General features: G+C 45.6%; 1 protein-coding gene across 7 annotated transcripts in view; it reads left to right on the top strand.

Moving 5' to 3' along the window:
• The window catches only part of LOC145424057 (histone deacetylase 4-like), an 88,263-nt gene that overhangs the window by 16,015 nt on the left and 49,874 nt on the right, over positions 1–22,374 (top strand). For 2 of the 7 annotated variants that reach the window (XM_080296847.1, XM_080296848.1), the window contains exons 3-4: positions 9,680–9,748; positions 20,463–20,779. In XM_080296847.1, the coding sequence (XP_080152973.1) occupies positions 9,680–9,748; positions 20,463–20,779 (386 nt within the window). Of the gene's footprint in view, positions 1–9,310; positions 9,749–15,133; positions 15,587–20,462; positions 20,780–22,374 lie in introns of those variants that run through there. The other 5 variants (XR_013905008.1, XM_080296846.1, XM_080296845.1 and 2 more) reach the window with 5 other exon arrangements.

Below are 22,374 nucleotides of genomic sequence, written 5' to 3'. Positions count from 1 at the left end.
CTTTTCTGTGTTTTCCTCTCTAAAGAATGGCTTGTTGACAGCCACCCTTCCACTGAGGCCATTTCTGATGAAGCTTCAGTGAACAGTAGATGGATCAGCTGAAGGTTCAGATATATCTCTTAGGTCCTGCGCCAGGTGTTTGCTAGACTTTTTCCTATTTCTTAACGACATGACTTCTCTAGGTAGTTGTACGTCTTCCATTTGTCCAATTTCCTCAGATTGTTTGAGGACACTCTGCAAATTGTGCTGAGATATGGCAACTCTTTGGGTGCTAACTCTTTGGAAATCACCTTGTGTTTGCAAAATACTATTTTATGCCTGTCAAACTGTGTTAAGTCTGGATTGTACTCAGACGAGGACAACTGGAGAACCGGCAGTCAAATAGTTGTCCCCGTTACACCTCTTTGAAGTTGTTTATTTGTAAAAAATGTTTGGAATCATGTATGATTTTCGTTCCACTTCTCACATGTGCACCACTTTGTGTTGGTCTTTCACCTGGAATTCCAATAACATTGATTCATGTTTGTGGCTGTAATGTGACAAAATGTGGGAAAGTTCAAGGGGGCCGAATACTTTTGCATCCACTGTAGTTGCTGTAATGTGAATTCTCTGCAATGAGTCTGCGCGATCACAAAAAATTAGGCAGGTCTGTGCGGACCCTTGCGCTCACTGTCCAATGCCGAAAGTTATGTCACAGGGACACAAGCAGACTTGTGGATGCCAAACGTATAAAAACTGGTTCATCTTTGGAATTTTTTATAGATTCACAGAACTGGTTCATCCCGTGGGTTAGGTGGCTATGCTTGAATGATTCATAGGTCAGTGTTAAGTGGCTGAGAACTATTGCTCAAGAGCGCTTTGCATTTTGCTTCCCAGGAGCCACACTCTCTTTTATCTTTGGGGTTTTTTTGGGGGGGGGGGTTATGTGGGATGGCTGAAGATGTTTGCTGTGCAGTGCAGTGGGTATCGAATCCATATAGAAGTGAGTCATCCTTGTTGTGCTGTAATAAGTGAAAGGCAGCAGGTTAATGAGGGCAAATATAATGGATAAACATGGTTATTCAAACACAGGGACTTCAAATTAAATTGCCTTGTGTAGCTAGAAACTAGGGCTGTGCGAGATGGCCTAAAATCCATATCACGGTATAATTTGAAGCATGAGCGGTAACAATATATATCGCAATATCTTCTTTTCTTCTGTATAACATTTTTTACACACTATAGGGCACACTTAAAATCCTTTAAGTTTCTGAAACATCGACAGTGTGCCTTATCTATGAATTATGGTTGTGCTTACTGACCTTGAACCGATTTTACGTAGCACACGGCGTGCAGAAATATGTCAAATGTTTTAGTACGACTTTGGTAAGCTATGAATGCGCACTGCTAGGTGCATTGTCGGAGCATTACGGCTACCGTAGTCAGGAGCCTCGCGGAGTAATCTGGGTCCTAAACCAGTGTTGCCAACTTAGCGACTTTGTCGCTATATTTAGTAGGTTTTCAGACCCCTTAGCGATTTTTTTTTTTTCTTTTCTGAAAAGCGACTAGCGACAAATCTGGCGACTTTTTCTGGTGTTACTGGAGACTTATTTATGACGACTTTTTGACATGAAGGCGCGTATCGCTCTTACTCTCAACAAGCAGCGGTGCTGCCGTGGGCACCGCACCCGTGCCAAAGCACTCACGGGTGGAGGATAGTCCTCCCCCCGCTGCTATCAGGGCAGCAGATGTTCACGGCTGTGCGTCCAAACTGCAAATGAATCGCGCATGAGCGAAGCCGCTGCTCCCGCACTGACTGTAACGCAGTCAGTTCTTCTTTTACTCGTACGCTGTTTTGTGGATCACAAGGTTTAAAACTACTTATAAACACACACACAAAGCAACTCCACCAGAGCGCCTATTTTGGGTCACTTTTGCCGGTCAAAGTGTGAGGGACCAAGCAGCCAAAGCAAAGAGGACACAGGCGAAAAAGTGTCTTCAAAAAGGTTTTTCTTTATTTTAACCCTCAAAGTCCAAAACTAACAACATTCAAAACCATTCTTAGCAGGCCCATAAAAGAGGTCAACTAAATATAACTCTACGAAAAGTAATTTCCAGAAACTTAAACAAAACAAAGTGAGACACAACTCACACACTGACCTAATTACAAAGACACATGAGAGTAGCTTTTATAATGATTTGGCCAAACCATTTACACACAATAGGGGGAAAATAAAAACACACACTAATATTAACTAAGCACAGAATAACCTAACTAAACCTAAAACACCCCTGCTCCTGGTAAGCCCATGGTTGGTCCTGCTGAGCAGGCATTTTGTTCCCAGAGTCCTCGGCCACGCCTTTTGCCCAGACAGGAAACAGCCACCACCCAAACCCAGGTAACTCAAAGAAAGAGAAACACACAATGTTACTATGTGCGCGCCTCATAATACCAGTGTTAGGTTTAACCAAATGATTAATGAAGAAAACTGCAAAGCAAACTAATAAAGTAAAAAATGGACTAATTTACCCCTGTGTGGCTGATGCATCACACCAAGCCCGGGTAAAGGAGCAGGGTTGGAACAAAAAAACAAAACAAACCAAAAAAGCCAAACGCAATAATCACTAAAAGAAATTAAATTTGTAGTTCTAAATAAATTCTAACTGCATTTAGGAAGTTTTTTACTGTCTCTTCCACGATGTTATTTCTCTCTCCCACAGCGTAGGTTACAATTACATTAGCATTACCAATTATGCAAATTAGGCGATGACGTCATTTGGCGACTTGCAGGACAGCCAATAGCGATTTTCCTTACTGAGGAGTGGGCAACACTGTCCTAAACTCCGTCTGCTTCAGGTCCCAAAGTCAAACGAACACTGCAGCATCACCGAGAGTTAAAAACTGTCTAAATTCTTTCATCTGCAATAAAACGATCAGCGTTGCTGCTTTACCAGGTGTAACAATTAAGTTTAACATCCATGAAAACAGGATTTATTAAATTAAACAGAGTTAGAAGTTAGCAGGAAGCTAGCTCGCTAGTTTCCACCTAAACATGGTCTTCACAAGGTTTACATTGCACCACTTTGTCTTAGTTTAAGAGTTCTGCTCCAGACCCTCGTCGTGTGTTTACTATCACCTTTACTATCAGGCCTGTGGGGAATTTTCGCAGGTATGCCGTGGGACCTCTGCTGACGTCAAGCATAGACAGACACGCACATGCATTTACCCGTGGTGCAGGGTTTTCCCCCCTCATGCTGCTTGTGGTAAATCTGACTCAAGAGACCCAAACCACTGTAACTTGCTGTACAGTACAAGTGTGTATCCATGCAGTTTTCACTGACATCACCTTCCCAGGGGTCCATCACACACTTGCATCCTCAGCATTGCGACTTGTATTGTCACTGCTTCTCCTCTCGGTCCTATCTAAAGTGCTGAAAAAAATACATCCCCAGACACGTAGCCTCATACTTTCTAGGTAATTGTTGTCGTGACCAAAAACTAATTTTGCAAGTTTATTAAGGCAGGCTTTAATAAAAAACTCAGGCTCCCGCACTGTCGCACTGCTGCTGACAGTCTTGTAGTTTGCCTTATCGCACATGGCAGGGCCAGAAAGGTGATTTATTACCTTTCGTTTTTACTTAAAAATTAAAGCCCCCCCCCCTCCCTTTATTTTGACAGGTTGCTGCTCTGAGAAGCATTTACCCTTGCCTTGACAACCACCACAGTACAGGCATGCACACAGATCTCTGGATGGCTATACGTCTATATTATAGATTTGCTTTTTATTACACCTACCAGATACTATTATTGGGGAAGCGGCAGCATAGAGATTTAAGGAATGGGGTTGGGACTGGAAGATCGGTGGCTTGTCCCAACTAGTAAATGGAAAAAGTGAAAAAGAAACCTTTTTTTTTCTCCTTCATCCTATTACAAGAGAAACTGAGGAAAGTGAAGCACACATAAGTATGACAGTGTTTCCTCACTGGTCCATCAGAGCTGCTACAGTAAAGCTGTATTTGGCTGCTGAGATGCACTGAAATAGAGGAAGCTCATATCAGGAGTTTCAAGTAAAGTGAAAGCCACTTGCAGCAGCTGACCAAAGTTTAAAGGTGTTTCATGCATTAAATGCATTTTTTCTTCTAACTCTATTTCCCCCTTCTGCTTTCACTGACCTCTGTCCAGCCTCTTTCTCCAAATGCACGCAGTCTCTGCTCAAATCCAGAGGTGAAAGGGTTAAAAGCTTTCACTGCAATGAAGAGGGCCCGGCTTATCCCCGAGTCTATTTTTAGAAGCACACACACAGAAGAGATGTGCACGTGCAAGCACGGCGAACAAACGATCATTATTTTTGGTCTCCCGTGTAGATTCTCCTCGCCGTGATTGAGCGCTTTGTTGCCGTGCGGCTAAAAATGGAGCACGGGGCGAGTGCATGCGTGACACGACCGCTGGCTCTTTTGTGCGGGCGGTCATTGTGCTAGGTGCATGAGCCTCATCGAGGGTAATTTCGAGCCTCATTGTCACGTTTGCCTGGCCGTCCACTTGTGCTGACATGTTGTTTTCTGCCCCTCCGAAACCCAATTACAAAATTGTGGCAGATTGCAAAATGCACTTCAGCGGCGTGTTCCCACAAATGCCGCACCCTCTCTCTCTCTCGCTGAACCCGGTGAACACAGATGAGGCTGCTGCCAGCCAGACGGTTTGTCAGCGCTGTCCTCCCATGCGCCACCAACTTGGCTGAACATGAGAGTCCCATCCCAGGACAAACCCAGGGGGTTTCTTGTGCAGCGTCTGACTCGCCTGGATGCAAAAGGTTCACCGTGTCCTCACCAGCATCCTGCTGCTGCAGCCATGCTTGTCCTCCCTCCAAAATAATAATAACACCTAAAACATGCTATTTATGCAGGATGATGTCTCAGCATATGAGAAAAGCTGCGGTTTTAATTGGTGGCAGGACAAAGACAGCGCAGAGCGAACATGAGCTAATGAAGGGACGCATCTTTTGTCCCCGCGTCTTTTGTCTAGTCCCAGCTGAGAAACGGGATACACTGTGTTCTGCCAGCATGCTGTCAGCGGCAATTACGGTTTACACTGCTGCCTGGGAGCCCAATCCTTGTGCCTTTTGACATGGTGCTCCACAGTGCTTGACACGAAGCACAAATGTCTGGCCAGGGCATCAAGGAAATACTACGGTTACGCAAGAGGATCAACGCATCATCTTTGTCGGAACTCGAAGCACACGAGCGCTTAAAGAGTCGAGATGTGCGTGCATGGTAGGTGCGGAGCAACTGCGAGCTCTGATGCTGTGGGTGTTTGCTGTTGTAAGGCCCAGCGAGCAAAGCTTTACGGTTGCATCACAAATCTCCTAGCAACCATCATGGCTGCCCGTTAAGTAGAGAATATTAAAGATGGACGCAAGATCGCTGTCAGTTGAAATAATTTGCACTTTTCAGGTTTTGTGGGTTAATTCGGGCTAAGGTCTGCTTCTGTTGTCACCAAATAAACGAATAACAGCGCACGCTTTGGAAACTCTTTTTGCCTTCAACAGCCAGCAGGACGATGACGTGCTCGACGAACGCTGGAATCAAGTTACAGAGTTTTAACACATGTTCATAACTTATTGGGAAGCTCTCACTTTTCTGCAAGCTTTCTCGTTTTGTTTTGTTTTGGGTTTTTTTTGTCTCCATAAATGTAAAGTTGAACCATGCAGCTCCATACAACCATACAGCTGCTCTCAAATGATATCGAAAAGCTTATCACTGGCATCAGGAGAATCCCAGTTGATAGGGATTTGTACGGAAGAGGATTAGGGCCACTGAACAAAAGCCTGTGCTTGAGATTTTTTTGTGTGTTTTGTTTCTCACAACTCTGAGAGAAAAGTCAAAATTCTTACCTCAGAATTCTTTGGGGGTTTTTTTCCCCAGAAAGAAAGAATTCTGAGAATAATGTCGGAGAAAAGGTTATTCTCAGAAAAAGTCGGAATTCAGAAAAAAAAGTCTGACTTAGGACTTTTTTCTGAAAATGTCAGAATTCTGAATTTCTGAGAAAAACCTAAGAATTCAAAAACAGAAAAATACGAAGTTTTACTTCTATTTAAAATGTCTTTTTATTTTGGGGGAATATACACCCCATTTTTTAAGATGCTTTAATTGTCTTCCATATTTTCATAAAGCAGTGTTGACTGGATTTTTCGCTGAAGTTGATTTTTAAGTCGATTGCAGCTCTGTTTGTGTCGCTTTGCCTCACTGCACAGTAGATTTAGTATGTATGTTGGGGTGAATCGAGCCATGCTGTTGTAAAACATGTTGCTGAAGTGATGAGGCCTTTCTGTTTTAAAATACCCCAAAACTTGTATTTATATCATTCAGCATTAATGGTGCCTTCACAGATGTGAAAGGTGCACGTGCATTACTGAACCCCTGAATGCTTTTACTGCTTGGTAAACGCTGAAAGGGCTGCAGATTCAAACATCGTAAAAGTACAGCAAGCAGCAATCCGGCAGCTGTCTTGGTTCCAACCAGGTTGTGTTATGAATGCACATTTGGCGCTCTCATATTTGAGATCATAGTCGAAGGAAGTGGCAAATATCATTATTATGCGCCACAGTCGAAACGGAGTGTGAAAGGGCCAATTTATGGGACCGTTCTTGTACAGTTGTGTGCAGTGGCAACAGGCCCGTTGCCACAACCCTCTGTTGAATGTTGTGGCATTGTTTGCTTTTGGTGCACAGTGAATTCAGGCCTGCACGTACTGAACATGACTTCAAGTATTCAAGATTTTGACTGCTGTGGAAGTCAAATTGGCCTGGGCTATTTGCTATGATGCAAGCAAACCAGTTGTTCTTCACCGTGTGGCGTTGGTGGTTTTCTCTAAATCAGCTGCGTTATCTTAAATGTGCGGCTTTTTTGAACATATCTCACACGTAAGTAAGTCACACGTAAGCCCTTATGGTCTGTGGCAGTTACACAGCAAAACAGCGTTTTGGACACGCGTCTGCAGCGTAATGACCAATTTCCAACTCATTTCTGATTTTTCTGTCACATGTAAGATGTGACCACCTTGTTTTTCCGAGTCTTCCAGCTTGAAACGAAAGGTCAGATGGTTGTTTTCTGACCGTCCGCAGGACGCAAACTTGGCCGGGGCTCACGCAGGGGTCACTCATTCTCTTTTTATCGGGGTCCCTGACGTCAGCCGGTGCCCTTGGGAAGCGAATCTGCGACCCAGAGGAAAGAGCCTCTTCAAGGAGAGGCGTGTTTGATTAATCGTATTGTTCCTGTCGGGTTCACCTTGCTCGCTGGAGTCACCCTGGACAGAGCAGCCAGAACGGAAGTGCGCTGAATGTAATGAGGGCCGGAGCATCCTTCCTCTCTTTCTCAGTCACTGTCTCGCTTTGTAAATGCCACAGCGGCGCAGACAAACGTCTCATTCTCTTTTCTCCGGCATAACAAAGGCCTCTGTCAACATACAGTATGCTCTCGTTGCCAGGACCGGTCAAGTTTGCCTCTTGTCTCTCCTTGGAGATGCGGCGGACGGAGCCCCTTCACCATTTTGCTAAGCTCGTTAGTCCTGCACCCCCCCCCCCCCACCCACCCATTTATATTCCCTATGACAACATATTTTTGATGCAGCTACGCTAACTTGAGTCGACTAACTCTCTGCCTGAGGGTAGAAGAAGCTATTTATGGCTCCCTGTCTCCCGATTCTTACCCAGTGGAACTGAAGGATGGAGAGGAATGGAGAAAGGGAGATATGAAGGAGCTACATTGAGGTGTTGGGGGGGCTCTGCTGTGTAACTAGGCTACATTTAAGATTGATGGATCCTGTCGCCAAGGTATAGGGCACTACTTTGGCGGGTTATCGCTTCATTACGTTGCTCTCCGACTGCTGTGTGTCCCACTCTCCCTCTTCAGTGCTCCAGCACACACCTATGCTCCCTCCTCCCCACGTGAGTGTCGGGTATCAACCCTGCGGTTTGGGGCTGAAAGCTTATACGCTTTGTCTAACTAACCACAGACAACGACACGCGCACCCCTCCACCAATTCCCCACACTTAAAAGTCGGAGATGTAAAGCTCCCACCAGCAATTTGTGCAAAAGCAGGGCGTAGAATTACTCCAAGCCACAGGTGTCATGCACAGGCAGATGCACCTCATTTCCATTGCAAAATGCAGCAGCGTGTGTTTCATTTGAATAGGAACGTCAGGGGATATCGGCTCTCACCGATGCAGACGGGTTTGTTTTTGGAGAGGCTTTGACCACCTTGTAATATTTCCTCGCTCTTTACATAAAGTCTGCAGGAGTTTGAATTTGAATGTCACCTGTGTGTGTAGATCTGTTTCAACAGGGCCAAATGTGACACTCAAGCCCACGCCCAAGCCCTCACTTGTTGGGGGGACAGGGTGGTTGAAGGTGGAGGGTTCGGGGGTACTGGTGCATCAATTCGCGCAAGGTGGCGCGAGACGAATGCACGTACATAATCAGCGCAAAACGCATCCCTGCAGCTTCAAGGCTAATTAAGAGCGTGCGTCTGTGTGTATGTGCCCGTCTGGTCCAGAGAGAATTCCAGAAATAGATCACGCACAGCGAGACGCTCGCCCGTTTCCCTCTCCTTTTTTTTTCTTTTTGATGCCTCCGGAGGGATTTTACATGGATTTTCATCTCGCGTCCAAAAGGAATAATTGCATATTTGTGCCCCTCAGATGTTTTTGAGCCTTGTGCTCAGGATTTTTAGATGTAAATGTATTTATATACAGATGGCTCAGGTGCTCGTGTTTACTATGAATACACACACATATAGAGGGTGGATGAAGCAGCAGTAGTCGCAGGTTTGTGTGCGGTTGCAATGCATGCACTATTTCAATGTCAGTGTTTTTTTTTTCTCGTTTCGCCGTTTCGTTGCTTTTTCCTCCATCTTTCCATCGCCTCATCATCCCTGCTTCCCTCTACCTCTCTCCCCTCTTACCCCCTCCATCCCCTGATGCATCCTCCTCCTCCACCACTACCCTTCTCCGTGGCTCTGCTTTTTATAGCCATGTCTTCCCAGGGCTCGGCAGCTACAAAAGCCTTTTCATGTTGCCACTATAATTACAGCCTACACACACACAGACACACACATGCGCACACATGCACATTAGAGGAGTGTCTTTGTGTCTGTATGCATGTGCGTTGTGTGTGTGTGCCTGTGTGTGCTCCTGCATGTGCCGTTACACACAAAAGGGTGAGCTATTTTTACCTCTCTCCCTCCCTCCCTCTCCTCCTCTCCATCGCTCCCCCCACCTCCCCGCCACCACCATCCCCCTCATCCCTCTCTGCCGCCGCTGCTTGCTGCCAGCCACATTTGCTATGCTGAGCACAGGCAGCATCAGTCGAGCCCCAACTCCTCTCCTCTCCTCTCGCACGCCGAACTCGCGCGCCCCTCGGCGTCCCCTCAGAGCTTTTCCGAGCACCCCTGCGGTCGCGAAGACCCTCCGCGCATTCACCACTCGCTTTCTCTCTCCGGCCAATGGAACGCGCTCAGGTGTCGGTACCGTTGCCGCTGCACGCGCCGGCCGCAGCGCAGATGACCTGAAGCCCGCTTGTTTGCACTGTGGCTCTGTTTCTTTTTTTTTTTCTTTTAAAAAACTGCCCGATTAGGTTTGTCGCTGGAAGCTTGTCTCAATGTTGCGGACCATATTTGAAGCGGAGTGTTCTCTCTCTCCCACAGAGGGAATCCTGGGAAAGGAGCAGCCGCTCGAGGTCTTGAAGACATCGGCGCTCAACCACATCCCAACAGGTTGGACACTCTGGATGTTTGTTTGGGTGCACGTGTATGTGTGTGTGAGCTTCTATAAACCAGAGTGTGTGTGAACAGACGTGATTTCACTATTAACCACATCCTGTGTGACTTTGCATGCGTGTTTGTTTCTCCTGGGATGTCATAAATTGTCGTGCCGTTTGTGAAGTGCCATCACGTCAGAGATGTCTCTGCACTTTGTCCGACTGAAGGTTGACGGCGTTTGACGGGACGACGCCGTACTTCTGTGTTTTATTTACGCTGGTGTCTCAGCGTGCCGTTTGTTTTTCCTTTTTCTTGGTTTTTTTTGTTGAATGACAATCCAGCAGTGTGTTTGCGAGCTCACGTGAAACTACACCAAAACAAACTATTCCACACAGTTTCATCTCCCCCAAACAAATCACACCACTTCCTGTGAACCCCGCCACCCCGAGTATGCTCAAATCGTCAAGTGTTTATTAGCAGCATACAAGCGTGGAGAGTTCATAGCAGCGAGAGGACAGAGGAGAGATGGAGCAGCGCAGAGGGAGGCCAGAGTACAGAAGTGAAAGGGGCACAGATGGAGAGATGAGGTAATCTGAAGGAGAAATGAGTCTGAGGTAATATATGCATAATGCATTATCTAATTCAGTAATGAGGGCGCTTCTAATGCTTCTAACACAGAACAATTTGGATTGTCGTGGTTGAAAAATAGTTACAAAAGAAAACAAAAATGGCAAAAGGCTGATTCATAAATTTCCTCCCGTGCTGCTCTTTCCACGGCTCTCCCAGAGCAGCGATGAAGAAGTGCTGTAAGCTCGAACAGCCTGTTGCTTCAGGGGAGCAAACAGCAAAGTTTCATCTTTGGTTCGACCCTAAGCGTCTTGGTCTTTCACGGGCTTCACGCGCTCTCTCTGTTGGGGTTGTTTTCTGCGCGCCTTCCGGCTGCGCTGATAAAATATTGAAATCTGCCGGAGTGACTTCATCAGATATTCTCCAAATCTGTTGTCTTGGATACAGAGCGGCTCGGGGCCCTCCGCTTTGGTGTGACCCCGGACCGTTCGGTTCTTTCTCCTGAGAAGCGAGAGCTGCGGGAAATCTTAACATCTACATCGCTGCATCATTAAAGCCGCTTTTGTCATGTGATCCTAATGTAACCAGATGCTGGTGGTTGCATCTTAGCACACAGTGCAAAGCTCTGGTCGGTGCACCTGCACGCAGCTGTGCAGGTCCATTTTTTCACCAGCGTTGTGTTTGTTTTGTTTTTTTTAACCGAATAAATTGCGTTTCCTGCAAATCTGCAGAAGCTCAAAGCAGAGATGTCGTAATTTAGCCGCAGACTCTGGTGCCAGCTTCTTGTTTGTTAGGATGCTGACATATCTTATGTAATGCTAAACCGACTGCTTGGAGGTTTTGAAGTGCTAGTTAGACATATCAGGCACGTTTGAAAAGTGGAATTGAGAGAAAAAAAGTGGCACTGCTTTCAGACATTCTCTAGTCCAAGGAATAAATTGAAGAATAAAATAGTCGGCAGATCATTCCATCAAAAAATGACATCGCTGCACGGCGTTAGCTTGGGCAGGCCTCAAAGTCGAGCTCATCCATAGTCACGTCAGACCAGCTGGTGGTGTGCTGTGCTCTGTTTGGTCAATTTCATGTGAGGTTGACTTTTTAAGTATCTTCACGCTGCCCGTAGCTGCTGGGATCTACAAGCTGCTTTGCAACCCACCTCGCCCCTTGTGTTGGACCCCAGCTCCTCCTTTCACGACCTTTTTTTTTTTTGCTACTGATTTGTGTTTAATGGTTCTGCTGCTCTCAACCTCTGGGTTTCCATGTCTGCAGATTGAAGAGGAGTTGCTAAAAATAATATTCAAATTTTTTTATAAATAAAGAAATAAAGTAATGCAAATGGCCGACTTCCTGTTTTACTGCTTTGCTGTCACTTTAAATTGAATGTAGCATTAGAAGTATGAGAACAAATGTTCTCTTGATCTGAAATATGAACAAATCAGCTGATGATATAAAGAATCATCAGCTGATGCCCTAAACAAGGACAACTGACAAATTTGACAACCCCTCCCCCTCCTCCCCCTGCAGAAGTAGATGTAGTTCAAAGAGCGCTCACCTCTCTCTGATAGTGCACACCTACTCTACTGAACGCATCTTTGCGTTGAAGCCCTCACCATCCTCTATTTGTGCGTCATCCCAGATAGCGAGGTCTGACACGCTTAATTTAAAGCCTGGTCGCAAAGGACTTCTGCACGTACCGCACCTCGGCTTCACACGTCGCCCCGCTCTAGATCTCACATGTTGTGTCTCTGCCGTCTCCTTCCTGTTAGCCCGCGGTGCCGCAGACCGCTCTGTGATGTCATTGAGACGGCGACAAGTCGGGGCTTGCATTCAGAAGAGCAGGACTTGCTGCACCTCGACACGTTCCCCAACGCCACGCCTTACCTGTTCCCTTTCCCTACTTTGCCCGAGGTCTGTTTGTGTTTTTTCACTTTTTTCTTTTTTTGGAGGTCGCCGGGCCGTTTCAGAGCCAGTCTTGCTCTGATAGCTCTCACTGAGAGAAAAACTAAAAGAGATGTTCACGCAGCCCGCTCTCAGAGGCCGATAAAGCGACCGCAGCTATTTTCCATCATCAACAGATGTGCTACTTGTTGCCTCTCGTCGCACCCTGCTGCTAAACTCACTGTGAAACCTGTTCTTTGTCTCTTTGCACGGCACCAGAAAATAAAAAAGAGAGCGACCTCAGTCACATTTTGCTTCTCTAAACAGCTCCGCTCGGCTCTCAGTATGACATCTATTAAGCCTAATGAGTGTGGAGCTCAGCGAGTCAGACCGTGGGATATACGCTGTGCTATCCGAGTCTCAAATCAGAGATGCCAGCCCTCTGCATTGTCTGGTATAAATAGATCTGCAATTGGAGCCAGAAGAGTTGTGGAGTGCGCCTGAGGGGTTGTAAACAGATTGTGATTTGTTGTGGAGAGATGGAGGGAAGAAAGGTGGAGAGGAGGGAGGGAGGGAGCTGCTGAGCGGGTAAGGACGCAAAATAGGGCTGCAGGATAGGGGACACAGGGATGGAGGGTAGAGGAACAGCTGACAGGGAAGGTGGCAAAGGGGGACAAAGTTGTTAGATGATAGAGGGAAAAATGTTTAGGTTATGTGCTGTCAGAGAGGTTGTCGTTGATGCTCAGAGATCTTCTGTGTAAACTTCAAGGAAGAAAAAGGGAACAGAGATTTGAGGCTTTCCTCTCTGAAGCCTGAGCTGATCCAAGAGGAAACAAACTGGAACTGAGCTGGAGTCCTCGCTCCTGTCAAGTCTGATTCAGGTACAGCTGCGCAAGAAGCCTGGAAGTCCCTGCGGTCGCGCAGAGACGGCACGTTTGTTAGTGTTTTGGTTTTGGTGGAAGTGCCCTCATATTATCTTCTATCTGGCCAACATCAGTAAACTGAGGTACGTGTTTGACGTCAGTGCTTGTACACGGAGACGTGCCGATACGAGAGTTTATCTTTTTCTTTTTTTAAGAAGCAGGTCGGTCTCAAAGGATTTTCACTGACTGTGAATGTTTTTGCTTTGTTTTTGTTTTTTTGAAGTATGCCCCTCCTGTGCTCGCGCTTAGTTAAGATCACGTCACGTGTGTTTGACGTGTAAAGGCGAGGCTGCCTTGATGTTCATTCAAGCGAAATAAGATTGTGAATAAACATCTACTGTATGCAGTTTATTGACCTTGACCAATGTAAGTCATTCACATAATAAAGCATCCACAGTAAAGACAGCGTGAGCGAGCAGACTCAGCAGAAGAGAAATCTTTGTTTATGCCCAGTGGTGATGTGAAGATTCTCCATATGCACAGTTCGTCATACATTCATGTTTTTCCATGAAAAGGAGCTTAAAAAAGAACTTAATGTGTTTCCACTTCACACTTTACCTGAAAAACCTTTAAACAGTTACCTCGAGAGCTGTATTGATTTATTGAATTGGTTTGGATATTCACACAAACACAAACATAAGCATTTGTCATTTTTACCTCCAAAAAGTGGTCGCTTGCTCACTAGGCCTGTGTGAGACCTGTAGCACGGATCATCTGGCAAGTTGCTGGGAAAGTTTGTATTTCCTGATCAGTTACAAAAAGTTGCTGATTAATGCTGTAAAATGACTACTAGAGCCCCAGTGCCGCAGGCTTAGAAACTAGTAGTAACCACCGATTTCTATGGAAAACTGTATGTTCAGTGACTGGTTGGCAACTGGTTGCTGGAGGTTGCTGGCAGTCACTAGAGTGAGGTCAGTCACTGTGCTTTGCATGCAAGGCACACACTTGTCTGGAAACTACCGGTGACGAGGGTAATCTGTTAGCGCCTAAAACAAAAAAGAACAGTTTCACTGTAGCAACCTGTCATAGATTACTCCGTTTTCCCTCATGAGGTCTTCGGCTGGTGTCAGCATTTGATTTCACAGCAACTTCCAGAAATCTCCAGCAACCAACTCTGGGCCTGTGTGATTGGGGCCCAACGTGTCAGTAGTTTCCCTCCCAGTTAGCCTGTTTACATTTACGCACTGAGCTGCTGCACTTAACTTTTACCAAGTTTGTGCGTCCCGTAGACGCTTTTGTTATAACGCAATGAAACCTCTGCAGCCAGAGCAGCAGGATGACATGTGTGCAAATATTATTGTATCATTTAAACGTTTAACCTACCTCTAAATATACTTTAAATACTTTTTACAAGCATATATTTTATAGTTTACGGTCATTAAATGTCATAAGATGGACTTTTTCTTGTTGACTTTGTCAACCTGTTTGGTCACAAAATGCCTAATAAAAAGTAGCTGTTACTGTTCAGAGCTCAGCTAAACGTTCAGGCTGTAAATGTAAAACTCGCCTGTAGGACAGGAAGCTGTAAATACCAAATTCACATCTCTTCTATTGACAGTTATTTTTAGTTTAGTAGAGCAGTTTGCATGAAGGACAAACACTGTGCTCGCTGAGAGCCAGGTAGTCATCAGAGCGATGTTGCAGTAGAGAGCTCACGTGCACCTCCAGCTGTTCTTCTGAACAGAATTTCAAAATAAAATGAAGATGCTGGGATTTTTTTTTAAAAAAAAGCCACTTTAGATTCATCTGAGTTGGTCGAGATATAATTGATTGAAGTGTTTAACATTAATCCCAAATTTAACTACGATCCTGCAGCATTAATACGTCTGGGATCCTCACTCTGTTCACCTGAAACCATTTTGCGGTTTTATTTGTTTGGGAAATGTAGGCAAATTCCAGGCTGGGAATACGAGCTCACAGCATTAAAACCGCAAGGGGGGGGGATAGTTATTACAAGTAAAAGGGGGAGGGAGGGGGCGGATGAGGAAAAAAAGGCATGCGAGCCGGTTCAGATGGGACGGCCCGCCGAGTGAGCGCAAGAGGGGGGAAGAGACATCGGTGTCTGCAAGCGAGCATGGAGGGTTTTCCTTGGCCTTAGAAGTAAAGAGAGCAGAGAGGGTATGGGAGGAGAGTGTGTGTGTGTGTGTGTGTGTGACGCTGGTTCCTGGAAAAGCAGAGGGCTGCAGAATAAACAGGCTGCATGCCTGAGACTGCCCTGTGATGTCACCACTGGGCAAACGAGGGACGAGGGGAGGAGAGAGAAAGGAGCAGAGAGAGAGAGAGAGAGACGCCCATCAGGTTAAAACAGGAGGCGGGGGGGCGAATGCCGAGCCAAAAGTGACAGAGGCTGAGCTGGAAAAGACAAGTCAGATGTGCAGGACGTACCGTCCTTCCTTGTAACGGCCCTAAAGGAAGAAGAAGGAAGAGGGGAGGAGGAAAAACAAGGAGGAGAGGACGAAGAGGAGGAGGAGGAGAGCACTGATGGGTGCGTTTAACGGCCGCTCTGATTCACACCTTTCTCTCGTCTTTTCTGCATCATCTTCTCCTTTTGTGCGGCTCGCAATTAGCGCCGGTGCCTGAGATGTGAGGTGTGTTTGTGCGTGACCATCAGCGAGAGAGTGTGTGTGAGGCTTGTGTGTGTTTTCTTGTGGCAGAAGAACACAATGTTCGGGGAGAGAGTGTGTTTATGAGTTATGGATTTGCATTAGGAGCCGCGGCACTTTGATAAGTGTCGTTTTCAGCCGTAAACACATCTCCGGTGTGCTTTCCCCACTCCTCTCTTAGCACTTGCTATAGCTAATATTAGATGAGGAAAAAAATGAATGAAAAACGAAGAAATAGGCCTTATTCCAACCAGGACGTCAGATTGCAGGCCTGAAAGCGCAGCACGGAGTGCTTTTTAACCTTCAGCTAGCAGAGGACTGTGAAGTAGCTCGTTCAGACGCAGGAAAAATGATGACTGAAGAGCAAGAAAAGCAACTTTTCAAAGCAGAAGAGGCCAACGCTCTCAGTCTGTGGCAGCCTGCTGAAAGAATTATGCTGATAAGCTTTTGATAACTTTAGTTCTGTACAGGTTAAACTCGCGCCTCAGTTCTTCAAAGGGTGTGATAAGATCGTGAATCTTTTCAGGACCTTTGGAGGTCCAGAGTTTAAATACAGCATGTGCATTTAACTGCTTGGTCCTATACTGTTGGACTGTTGTGTGGAGCAGTTTCTCTTTTAAATAGTTGTGAGTGATTTTTACAGCTCCTGCAATGTGTCACAAAGAAGTTTGATGTTATTCATTACATGAACAGGTAGAGACATTCATCTATCCGTCAGCTGCTTTAAGGCCTTTAGACGCGTAACATTTGATCATTTTGCGTGTAAAACAGTTTTTTTGGACTCACTAATGCAGAGGTTCACAACCACGAATTTGATACGTTTAGTTTTTCAGATTTTTCTGATCCAAATGAGCAGATTCGACCAATAAGACCACTGCATTTGGCAACAAGCGTGTTTGTAGCTCAAAAGTGCTGAAAATAAAATCATATGGAAAAAGTCAAATAATACTATTTTACCTCAGGCACACAGCTAGACACTCGTCAGATGTGCTCACTACCTGACGCCCTTTATGATACAGCTTCAACCGCTGGGTCAGGTTCTCTCTGCTTCTGCTTTTGGATGAACGCAGAATCGCTGGTTCCTCGTTTTTATGTTAAGAAACATCAGGATGGAACACGCCTGTATTTCGTGTAGTTTGTAAATCTCATGGAAATCTTCCATCAAGCCTTCACAATTACGGCTGACAGCGGTATGGGAGTTTCACTACAACCTCAGCAGCCGGTTCCTTCTTTAAAAAGCAAAACCCAAAGTTTTCCATGCGTTTCATTTATCTTTAGATCGGACTGCTTCTCCGTCTTTGCTCTGCACAGTGATTCACGGCTGTGGGAGTTCGTCTGTCTTAACCTTTGTGTGGTGTTCATATTTTTGTTACTCAGCCAGTGTTCATGGGTCTGGTGGACCCGCTACAGTTTTGGCTTTCCAAATTAACACTATGAAACAATTTTATGTTAAATTACTCAACAGATGTTTACTTCATCCCAATTACAAACCATATGAACAGCAAACATGGTTAATTTTTTCCCTTTACCTTTGTTAGATCACATGTATGAATGAATGTGCTTCTCGGTTTTTTTTTGTTTTTTTTATAAAATGTTATAAAAAAAATGAATCAAAAATGAATCAGTTATAATCAAGTGGAGTGAGTGGAAAGACAACACATTTACACGTGAAGCAATATGTTTCACAACTAAATGGGATCAGCTGCTCATCAATGGTGATATTAGGCCCAGGGTAAAAAACAGGGGGAGGTGGTGCACACACTTATCCCACACTGTCCTGATGGCAGCTAGCTTGTCTCTCTGCCGTCGAGCTGGTCTGTCGTCTCGGTTATCAAAACGGATAATCCTGGAAATTTTGTGGAAGTTTTCCAGAGACATTGATGCACGGAAAGGTTCTTGCCGGTTTCTGCATCCCACAGGGATTCTGTGGATTCCCCTTTGGACCTGAAAACTCCTGCAAGGATAAGAACCCCAAAGTAGGCCTTTGGGGTTCTTAGATAAATTTGGTCCATCTCCTTCCACCTCTCTCCAAAAACACACCTTCCTTCTAGATTACTGCAATCCAGAATAATTTTCTGGATGGAATCTGGGATGAAAAGCTCAAATGAAAACTTGATGTCCTGCACATGAGTAACTGTCAGCCGTGTTGGCCCTGGCTTATCACAGTAACAGCTCTGCAGGGTGGCTCATTTCTTGGCAAGAAGACCATTCAATTTCACCAGTTATTGACATCCTTATTTCTTCACTTGCTGTCTGGTGGGCTTGTTCTGGTCCTGGAGCTGGCAGCAGATGGGGTACTCGTCTTCGTTTTGTTACTAAATGATGCTCAACCTCATCCTCTTCTTCAAAGTCACTGTCAGACTCTGAATTTTCAGAAATGTGAAATGTTCTGAAACCTCTTTGTCAACATCATCATCCGAAGCCCCTCTCTCTTCCAAAATCAATTGGATGGCAAAGTCTTATTTATAGTATTATGCCCCTAATTTGCAGGTGGGACAGGGTATGAGAAAATAAAATTTGGATCCCTCAAGAAAGAGGGTAAAATGTGTGAGATGTCAGAGCAGACGGTGTTGGTAGTTGAATTTTCAACAATGTTGCAACTTTGTGCGGAGCAGGAGGGGAAGAAAACACTATCAGCAGCACCAGAAAGGAGAAAAACAGAGTATGGGAACACAGGACCTACACTTTCAACACTTTTACTAGACCTGGGTCCAGTGGACCCGAACATCTTGTACGTAATGTAAATGCGTGGGGGGAGGTACAGTATGCGGTCATTGAAAATTAGTTCGGATTTTTGTTCTTCACAGAAAATAAGCCAAAGCCAATGAATTTCAGGTTGAAAAAATAATTAATTGTTTAATTTTTCTTTTGGGAAAAACTGAAAACGGGTCTCACAGACCCGAACACCATACAAGGGTTAAACGAGCTCACCTCGCTCCTTCCCTCCTCGCCTGCTGGTCGGTTTCCAGATTGTAGCCATCGTCGCTTCTAACATGAGCAAAGGGCCAGAGAGGAGCCAAAACTCAGGGCGTTGCTCCATTTTTAATTAAATATTGGGTACCTTGTTAAGCAGATTCACAAATGGAAAAGGAAATGAAAGAACAAAAAATCCAACCATGTAGGTTCTTTTCTTGGAAGGAAAGCAATAGCCGGCTAAAAGAAGGGATCTCATGACTGGGAAATGTCAAACCTCATGTCCTGCAGGGTTGAAACAAATCAACCAGCGCGGACTACTGACTCATACGTTGTGTTGTTGTTTTTTAAAATCCCCCACATGACGACAAGTCCTTAAGGAGCCGCTGGGTGTTGCTGCCCTGTTCTCCTATGGCATGGATGGCGGCAACCATGTGGATGTGTTTCACCCCGGCACACGGAAAACACCGGCAAGAAGGCGGCAAGCCGAGTCGTTTGAGATGTGCATTTACACTGGAGGACGTTCAGAAGTTTTTTCTGTGGTCTGTCTGCAATCCATTGCAAGGATCTTCCATAAGAGGCTTTTTACACGTCTCTGTGATGCAGCGAGAGTGCGTCTGTGCTGGAGCCTGGAACAAACTGGAAATGTTTCAGAGGTTTGTCTGAGGAAAACAAAGATGTGATCAGTTTGTGGCTGTTTGAAAGGTCGAGCACGAATACGATATCCTCAAAAAAAAAAGAGTGTAAATGTGCCGCTGTGTGTTTTCTATGAGCAGACCTGGCTCTGAACCCTCATATTAAGTGTGCCGCTGATGGCGTGTTTGCCTCTTTATTAACACAAAGTATCTCTGGCTCTCGCTGCACTCTCTGCAAACATGTAGGTAAATAATCAGCCAATCGACTCCTATTTATTCAGATTAAATGGGGAGGAAGCTGCCTGATTGGAGGGCTTCCTGGGCAGTGATTTGTGCGCAGCCGGGCTCCAGGTCAATGCGATCTTTGTGGGAAGACGCCGGGCTTCTGCAATTACACACGAAACCGGATTGTTTGGCTTTTTTTGTATATACAAAAGAGACGAGGGGACAAAAGGGCGCTATTTTTATGAAAGCTTTATTTAACACTTTCAGGGATCAGAGGTCAGGGGTTACTGTTGGAAAACATTCCTGGAAGTGGTATAAGCAGGAAAAAGCAACATATATGTGGCTATTAAGGTGATTTATTATCAGGGGAAATCCTTCGACCTTACATTGCATGTTCACTTGAGGCCGGATTTTGAAATAAAGGCGAGCAGATACGCAGGTATGCTTCCGTCCTAAAACTGCACAGCTGCTGGGGAGCGTGAAACCGCAGAGCTTCGAGTGACTTTTCAGGTGCTTTTCAGGCAGGTAGAAACACAGAACAACAGTTAGCAGGGCTTTGATTTAATCCCATTCATCCACGCAACCTTGCAGCTTTAAGTGCTCGAGAACAGGATCAATGTGACACATGTGAACATGTTACAGAGAGCCGTTGGGATCCACTCTCCTTTTTCCTATTTTCTGCTGCTGGGTGTCAATAGACTTTTATTAATTGCTTTCACGTGATAGTGGGCCCAATCTGTACGTTTCTAAGCTTTACTTTGCTGCTTGTGATGCTGCTAAAAATACACGAGGAGCTGATGCTCGCTGAGTGTCTGGAGAGGCTTTCGGTTAGAAAATACGTCCTTGAATGTTTTAATAATCTGTGGTGAGATGATGGTGATGATAATGTTGGCAGCTTGCTTTGCTGTGAGGTGTCACCACCTGTCAGGAGCAAACTAAAAAAGCAGATGCCTTTCTTCTTCTCTCCCGTCATCTTCCCTTGCAGTCGACATCAACTCTGCGCTGCCCCTTCGTCTCCCGCCGGCCGCCATCCCCATGGATCTGCGCGTGGACCATCACCAGCAGCAGCAGCAGGTGTCCTCGCTCTCCCCGCCCGCCCAGCAGTCGCCCGGCCAGCCCGGCGGCGGCAGCGGTGGCGGCAGCGTGGTGGCGGCATCGGTGCACGAGCAGCAGCTGCAGGCTGAGCTGCTGGCCCTGAAACAGAAGCAGCAGATCCAGCGGCAGATCCTCATCGCAGAGTTCCAGAGGCAGCACGAGCAGCTGTCCCGCCAGCATGAGGCCCAGCTGCAGGAGCACATTCAGGTACGGCCGCGTGTTTGTCAATGAATGAAGTTCAAGTGCTGGAAAAAAAGGAGGCATTCAAAACAAATCTGAAAAATTTGGCCCACCTTTTCCAGAAATGGCACTAGCAGTCCTTAAAGCTGCAGTTTCACAGCAGCCAAAAGAAGAGCAGTTAAAGCTGTGACGGCCCGGCAGGATTATTTGGACGTGATTGCACAGTGATTCCACCAATCACAGCTAGTTCACCTGTGAGTCCGTCTGTGAACAAAGGAAGGGCTGCTAACAATGCTGGAAGAAAATGTTTTTCTAGACTTGACAAGGAACACGCTAAAATCCAGTAGGAGGCTTCCTGTGCCGCCTGTTCAGAACATTTCAACTTAAAAGCAGCGCGTTCACCCCTCCAACCCTGTTCTGATCCGGTTCGGAAATGATTGAAATCCACCCTCGGTAGTAGGCACGCTCCATGATTCAGGAGCTTGTAGACAAACCTTTTTTTCTGCATGACTTTATCAGTCTGGGGGAATTTTTTCACAGTCTTAGTCTGTTTTAGTCTGCTTCCATTTACTGTGGGTTGCAGCCACTCATTTATGCACAGCTCTTAATGTCTGACCGCAGTATTTCAGTCGGTTTGAGGTCTGGACTTTGACTTTTTCATTCTTTGTTTTGCAGATTTGTTGTTCAGTTCAGTTCAACTTTATTTATACAGGGCCGAATCACAACAAGAGTCGTAAAAGCGCTTTAGATAGGCACAACTTTCTAGAAGCAAATAATACACACAGCCTTATTTGTGTTGCATCACCTTTATCAAGTACTCCCACTCGAACTAGTTCACTTCAGTTTTATTTATATAGCACCAAATCACATGAGTCGCCTCGAGGCACTTTATAATGTAAAGTAAAGACAGAGAAACCCCAACAATCAGACCCTCCCCTATGAGCAACCACTTGGAGACGGTGGGGACGAAAAGCTCCCTTTTAACAGGAAGAAACCTCAGGCAGAATCAGACTAGTTGTGGTTGAGAGGAGACATGCTGTGGAAAAGAGCCAGAGATTAATCATAACTAATGACCAAATACAGAGAGGTGTATAAGCACAGAAACACTCAGTGCATCATGGGAAGCGTCCAGCAGCTTAGATCAATTGTAGGATAACTAAGGGAGGATTCAGGGTCACCTGATCCAGCCCTAACTATATGATTTATCATATCTGCCTCCTGAATCCAAACTGGGAGCTGGTTCCACAGATGGACCTGAAAGCTGCAGGCTCTGCCTCCCATTCTACTTTTAAATATTCAACACTTGGCTTTAAAAGCAGCAGAGTATTGAAAACAGACAGACAACAGCCTCTTCTGGTCCACAGCTCAACAGATCAGCATTAGACCTGGTCGCGGTCTTTCCGGAGGACTGCACACTAGGGCTGCCACAAACGATTATTTTGATAGTCGACTAGTCACCGATTATTTTTGCGATTAGTCGACTAATCAGATCATCATCCATTGGACGTAAAAGTACAGCTTATTGCACCAGCAGCATCTGCTCTTATATAACTATCATTAGCTTACAGCTTTAAGTGTTTAAGGTCTGTGCTAACTAAAAATAAAGACAAGATGATAGTTTA

The sequence above is a fragment of the Astatotilapia calliptera genome, chromosome 23 (genome assembly GCF_964374335.1).
Source record: "Astatotilapia calliptera chromosome 23, fAstCal68.1, whole genome shotgun sequence".
NCBI lineage: Eukaryota > Metazoa > Chordata > Actinopteri > Cichliformes > Cichlidae > Astatotilapia > Astatotilapia calliptera.
The sequence above is the reverse complement of the archived record's forward strand: the minus strand, read 5'-3'. Positions and strand labels throughout refer to the sequence as shown.